At 39.7% G+C, this 7319-nt stretch overlaps 1 protein-coding gene across 1 annotated transcript in view; it reads left to right on the forward strand.

Moving 5' to 3' along the window:
• KLHL1 (kelch like family member 1) overlaps positions 1-7319 on the forward strand; it is a 474742-nt gene that overhangs the window by 258924 nt on the left and 208499 nt on the right. The window contains exon 5 of the mRNA XM_019529810.1: positions 4123-4335. Within this exon, the coding sequence (XP_019385355.1) occupies positions 4123-4335 (213 nt within the window). The remainder of the gene's footprint in view (positions 1-4122; positions 4336-7319) is intronic.

The following is a 7319-nucleotide window of genomic DNA, read 5'->3' on the forward strand; positions in this document are numbered from 1 at the left end:
GCCATGGGGCTCTTTAGCCTGGAAAAGCGCAGGCTCTGGGGTGATCTGATGGCCACCTATAAGTTTATCAGAGGTGACCACCAGGATCTGGGGGAACGTCTGTTCACCAGAGCGCCCCAAGGGATGATGAGGTCAAACGGTCATAAACTACGACAAGACTGTTTCAGGCTGGAAGTAAGGAACAATTTCTTTACTGTCCGAGCCCCCAAGGTCTGGAACAGCCTGCCATCAGAGGTGGTTCAAGCACCTATATTGAACACCTTCAGGAGCAAATTGGATTCATATCTTGCTGGGATCCTATGACCCCAGGTGACTTCCTGCCCTTTGGGTGGGGAGCTGGACTCAATCTTCTGAGGTTCCTTCCAGCCCTAATGTCTATGAAATCTCTGAAAATAGTTTGAAAACCACTGCCATAGGAAATGCATATTGCTCTCCCCAAAAGACTTTGAAGTGTTTTTTGCTGGTTCCAAAATGTCATACAGAATTTATCTTCCATAAAAATATTTTAAGATTCTTGCCCTGATTCAGGATGAAAAAACATTGAATTAAATATTTAAAAACTATCACAGAACTGAAATCTATTTTTCCAATCTGAAACACTGATCACCTAAAAATTATAGAGAATAAATTGGATTAGAAATATGATCACTTATTTTTAGAGAGATTTCAGATATGGAAATTTTAGTCAATGTTTTTGGAAGACCATCTAATAGTAATTGAAGGTCTCAACACAGCCAAAACATTTACCACCCCACCCCATGAAATGAAAACAACACAAGTCTCTTGTATAAATGACATTAATTAGATTTTAAAGCTATGTAGGCATTTTCTATCAAAATAATTCCTATGTTTTGCAAAAAATATGAAATACCAAAAAAGGGTGCGTCTACATGTCACCATATGGAAATGTTGCTACAGCACCATGCTTTAGTACTTCCCTTTTGAAGTACTAAAGCACAGCACAGTATGTGTGGTTACTGCACCGTACACATGGCACATGGTTTGATTTCGCCACTACATTGCCAAAGGGGCATGCTATATTGGGGAAGCACATTGCTTTGGTGCCGTAGCTGCCAATCACTTGTAGACCCACATGATTGCTACGTTGCTGTAGTGTGTCATATGGTGACAGCGCATTCCTATATTGCTGTAAGGCAACATGTAAATGCACCCAAATTGCATTTTGAAACACTTCTTGGCTGTAGCATAAAGGCCTCAGGTTCTCATTTTTCATACATGAAATAAAAACAGGTTGCACCAAAATAGTGTTGCTTTCAGTGTTTAACATTTCAATAAAAAAAATTTCCCCTGGAAAGCGTACACTTTCCATTTTGGGTGGGGGTTTTTATGGGAGGGAGAGGCAAGGTGGCATGAGTAAAATGCTGCCCCGTTTGATTTTTTTTTTAATATGAGTTTACATTGAAAATGAAAGATTTAGGGGTTGACAACATTTTTGGCCACAGTGCCAAAACCATGCCAACACACACCTTAACTTTGTGTGCCAAGGGAAGACCATGGGTGAGCCATCAAAGGTCGGATCCTCATTGATGGTAGATGCTGGAGCCCTGGCCCCTCCCCTGCCATCCACCTGGCAGCACATATGCTGCCACTGCCACCATGGAGCTGGTATGCTAGAGCCCAGTACTGCTGTTTGCAGTCTGCCAGCACCCTGATACAGCTGCTCAGAGCCCAGGCTGGCTGTGGCAAGCAGCCAGGAGGCTGTGAACAGCTGCACTGTGCTCCATGGTGATGGTGGATTCATATGCATCTCTGGGCAGACAAGGGGGAGGGACAAATTTTGCATTGTACTAGACCCCTCCCCCACCATCTACCCAGATGTGTGCATACAGCCGCTGCCACAGAGAGGGCTCCAGAGCCAGGTGCAACAGCTTGCAGCCTCTCAGAACGGCCTGGGCTCTGTATAATAAGGTTATAAGAAAAGAAATAATCCCTCCTCTGGCATGTGGTAATGGCTAAAGTTTTTAAATTATTTTTGGGTTTTTTCCTTAATTTTTCCTATTTCATTTATTGCCAGGCATAATTATTCAAATAAAATTGTGCTTTTGCTTATGTAATATGTCTCTGTTTAGCGTTTAAAAGGGTATATTATTCTCTGTGATCCTCTGGAAACTGTTCCTTGAATTTGGTAAACATTCATTGAACCCTGGATTTTTCAAATGAAAAGTTTTGGGCTCAACAAACTGACGTTGACTGACAAAACTTTGTTGAGGTGAAATGCCTTAGAGCACCTCTATTCATAATCAAAAGTAAATCCATACAAATACTTATAAGAGTGATGAGTAATCATCTATGAATCTATGACTCTATAATCTTAAATATATGCCCAAATTCAACAATTTTAAAATTATAGAAAAAACCTCAAAACTGAAATATTACTTTGAGTTCAGAAACCTTTTTCCCCACAGTTTTTGGGATTATGGCAAGCAACCACATGTTCTGTAAAACAATTAATAGAAACTTTGAGTTCATGAAAGGCATTTTACCAACCAAAGTTCTGTTCAATGATATAAGGCCATTGATTGTGTATACGATTGCAAAGTTTCATGTTAGTTCTTATTAATCGAATTATATTTTCTTCATAATCATATTTGGAAGCAATATAGTCTGATATACTTAAATTTTATCTTATAACCCATTTCCTTGAGAAAATATGATTTCATTTTCTGGCTTTAAGTATGATATTAGAAAACATTTTCTAAGCTATGAGGTTTGATTGCTTAAACAGTGAAACACATTAGCTAGAGATGTGGAATTACCATAACTGGAAGTTTTAAATCCACATTAAGACAACATTTGTCTGAGCTGCTTTAGTGGTGTGGGTGTTGGAGCCATTGTAGTTCAGAGATATGAAAGGAACAAGATTTGTGAAGTGACATATAGGCCAAATACAAACATTACACTTTTTGGGGATATAAGTGATTGAAAAGCAGTCTATACCCATAACAGACAGAACATTTGTCACACAAAACTGGACTATACCCAGAACACAATATTGCACACATAGGTTTAAAAATGCCAGAACCCAGTCTAAGATTTGTTCCGTTTCTCCCACCAAACTATCTAATGTGTATTTGAGATTGGATTGCTACCAATCTCAACTATGCTGCTTACAGAAAACTGCATAAATTAGACCGATTTTGTCTTGGGCTTTTTGAATACCTGTACGCAGGCATAAAGTCTTTTATTGTGTCAGCTTGCAAAGTTTGGTGTGATAAGAGAAAATCCTTCTATTTTAAGGGCCCTTCATTAGGTTTGGGAAAGAAGCAGTCACAGTCGTAGCTCAGAAAAAGTTAGAACAAATTTATTTAGTTTAACCTAACTATTCTAATAGATTTCATCACTTAAAAGTCACACTGGCATTTACCTGTGAAGCCAAACTGAAAGAAGGAAAGATGAGAGGCAACTTATAATGAGTCATAAACCAGTGTCTTTGTTAAGTTCATTATTTTTGTGTCCAATAAAAAACTAAATTACTTTTTCTAGACTTATCTTCTGAAGCTAGAATGTAGATTTCCTTTGAGAACAAGGACTGTGAGGTCAGAGATGGAGTAACTGTTTTATGAAAAGTACTCTCCCACTGATGATAGTGTTTCTGCCCTTTATCATGGTAATGATGGAATTCATTCTGGAGCACAGTATTGTTTGAGCTGGATAGAGTTGATCCTGCAGGGGGCTGTAATAGATGACTTTTTGAGGTCCCTTACAGTTCTCTTTTCTATGACTCTATTAACTAATAAAACTATTTTCCCAACAGAATGAGAAGGATACAATCCAACAGTGCTTATTGTAGTAGGGTTTTCTTTTCTTACTTTGTAAAAATATTTGATATGTGCTAAACTACTACTTTCCCAGACCTACAGTAATACAGAGAGATCTCAATCTAAATGACAACTTGCTTTTTTGTATTTCAAAGCTATTAGCACTATAATATGACCCTCATTATGTAACCTGAGGACATTTGCATTTCAGTGTGAATTATTCTTAAGGCTTAGTTTGGGATGACTGTGAAGGATATTGGTTGATGTTGGTGTTTTTGTAGCTTTAGCAACTGATTTAATATTCTGGTAGGATTTACTCTCCAAATACTTTGTTTTCATACAGGAGAACATAATGGAAGTCATCAGAAATCAAGAGTTTTTACTATTGCCAGCAGAGGAGCTACATAAACTCCTTGCAAGTGATGATGTGAATGTTCCTGATGAAGAAACTATTTTTCATGCCTTAATGATGTGGGTTAAGTATGATATGCAAAGGAGATGCAGTGACCTGAGTATGTTACTTGCCTATATCAGACTACCACTGCTTCCACCACAGGTAATTTATTCTCTTCTTGTTTTTAAAAGTGCTATATGAAATTATAACATGCATTTTTTAAAATTATGTTATTTTATATATAAAAGTATTCACATTTTGCATGGAACTTAGTAGTAATTCCATTCTATATAACTTCATAATCTATTCAACTGGATTTGGTTAAGGTAGGAATGGTTATTTACAATGAGTATTTAGGTAGAAAATTACCAGATATCAAAATTTGAAGATTACTGAATATTTGTATAATCCATCATAATTTACTATTTGGGTCTCACTACTTGGGCTGACAAGTGAATCGTATTATATGTGTGTATGAGAGGAAATGGTTTATGTTTTAACTACTGCTTGCATTTTGGTTTATATTTTTTGACTACTGATTGCATTTTGAATGTTTTAACCTTCATGTGTTCCTATGGGGTAATTTGCTACCCCGCATGCATATCTTGTGCAGTATCTTAAAGTGAATTAATTCTAAAAAAAATATTTTTAGGACATTGTCATTGGCACCACAGTGCACAATATCCCCAAAGAACAGCCAACTTACATAAATGGTTTGCTCTCTGTGGATGAAAAACTGCCCAGGGTAACATGTTATCCCAGGCGTGAATGTGTTTTTCTATATGGGGTAACAGCTTACCCCAATCCCATGTTAATACATCGGGGTAACTTGTTACCCCAGTGCAATTTCTGTATAAATGACAGGCCTAGACCTGTTTGGTCACTTTGGGTGGATGCATCTGAAAGGCCAGCATTCATTCAAACTTCATTTATGTCCATTTCAGTTATCCATGGTAACTAATGGATGGCCATCCTCCACTCTGTTTTTGCAGAAGATGTGGTAATCCTTTTTGCTAACCACTTTGTTTGCAGACTTCAAGGTCATCAAAACACCCTGGCCTTTGCCAAAAAATTTTTTTTTTTAAATCTTTGTCACACCAAATCCACCTTTGATCTCTTTTCTCATGGCAAAACTCTGTCTCACCTGCCCCTTCCACAACATAAAAGCTAGTTTTCCCTGCCTTTGTTCGAAGTGAGGACAAGGAGCAAAGGGACAGCAGAGAAGAAATAGAACAACATCATACTACAATGCAGGATATACTATGGAGTCCCCTTCAACGGTAAGGGCTTGACACCCCTTATGCCCCCTTTACCCACTTTCAATAAGCCCCTGCATGTGTGGTTTCCAAACAGCATCCACCTGCATTTGACTTGCCTGCACAGGGTGGATGCTGGTCTCTGGCTTCTATGCCCAGGAGGAGAGGGTGCTACCTGTGCTACCATAGGGCTGGGCGGAATTGCTTTTGTGACAGCATAGGTGGACAGGCTTGTCTTTGATTGTTATTTATAAGCATTCAGCAGTAATTATTTTTTTCTTTTTTTCTGCAATCCAGGATGAGAAGGCAGCACATAGTCAGTTCTGAAGCGTGTCTTGCACAGGTAACCAGGGATGACAGTAACACATCCACTGATGAAATCTTATCCCAAGGCAGTGAGGATTCTGACTTTTTTCCAGACATGGGAAATGGTTCAGAGCAAGACCATGCATCTATAGAAGCTTCATTCAGCTCAGATGAGGAGGAGTTGGTGCCACAAGCAGAAGTGATGCCAACACTTCCAGTGGGAAAGGGAAGAGGATCAGCCCAGGGCAGCCATGGAAGACCAAGGAGAGCTACAGCAGGATGTGGAGAAGAATCATTGCCACTACCCCCAGAAAACATTTAAGACAATGATACCTTTAAAGGAAGGAATGGCAGAATGGGTCGGGGGGGGGGAGTTGACAGCTAATACATCATCAGAGAACAGCCAAGGACATAGTTCATGAAAGTGCTGGGCCAACAAGAGAAAGTAATAAAAACACAGTGGTGGAAACGTTCCACCTTTTTCTCTGACAAGATATCCTGGCTGTTAGCATAAGAGAAACGGAGAGGCAGAAAGAAGGTTCAGGGAATGGAATGATAGCCATCCTGAAAACAGAAAGGAGTGGAAAAAGCTGGATGAAACAGAGATGAAAGCTTATATTGGCCTCCTACTGCTGAGTGGTCTAAGCCACAGTGGTCACAAGGCACTGGAGGAGTTGTGGGAGCAATGCATCAGGCATCTTTGCTTCCGTGCCACCATGAGTTTAAAACAATTCTGTCAAATCACCAACTACCTGAGAACTGACAACGAACTAACACATGAGGAAAGGAGAGCTGTGCACAAGCTTGCTGCCTTCAGAGATAGTGAGACACAATTTGTGGAGCAGCTCAGGGAATGGTATATTCCAGGAATACACCTGACAGTTGATGAGCAGCTCATTGCATTCAGGGGTCACTGTCTCTTCAGATAGTATATGCCCAGCAAGCCTGCTAAAAATGGCTTGAAAATTTGATGGTGCTGTGATGCAGCAGCATCATTCTCCCTTCTGGAGACATCTACCTAGGCAAGTAACCAGAAGCTCCACATCAACTTAATCTTGGTACCCAGGTAATTGAAAAACTAGTTCATCCCTGGTACAAGACAGGACGGAATATTGTGGGTGACAATTTCTTTACAAGAACTGACCTGGCAGAAAGACTGCTATAGCAGGGCTTGACCTATGTGGGCACAATTCATAAAAACAAGGCTGATATCCCATATGAAATGCAAGGAAATTGAAGAAGGGAAACTTTTTCTTCCATTTTTGTTTTTGATGGGGAACTCACCCGAGTTTCCTATGGTCCAAGGAAGTCCAAAGTTGTGTTGTTGCTGTCAAGCATGCACCATGACCTGTCAGTGAGTGGAGAGCAAAGAAAGCCAGACATCATCCATGACTACAATAAAAACAAGGGTGGGGTGGATAACCTTGACCACCTGCAGACAGAAAATCAACAGGTGGCCAATGACACTATTTTAAAGTATGCTGGATGTGGCTGCCATTGCCAGCCTCATCATTTGGCTAGGCCACAATGCAAACTGGAAGCAAAGATCATATTTAAGAGGACAGCACTTTATTTTTTTTTTTT

This window comes from Crocodylus porosus, unplaced genomic scaffold (genome assembly GCF_001723895.1).
Source record: "Crocodylus porosus isolate Cpor-Errol unplaced genomic scaffold, CroPor_comp1, whole genome shotgun sequence".
NCBI classification, from domain to species: Eukaryota; Metazoa; Chordata; order Crocodylia; family Crocodylidae; genus Crocodylus; species Crocodylus porosus.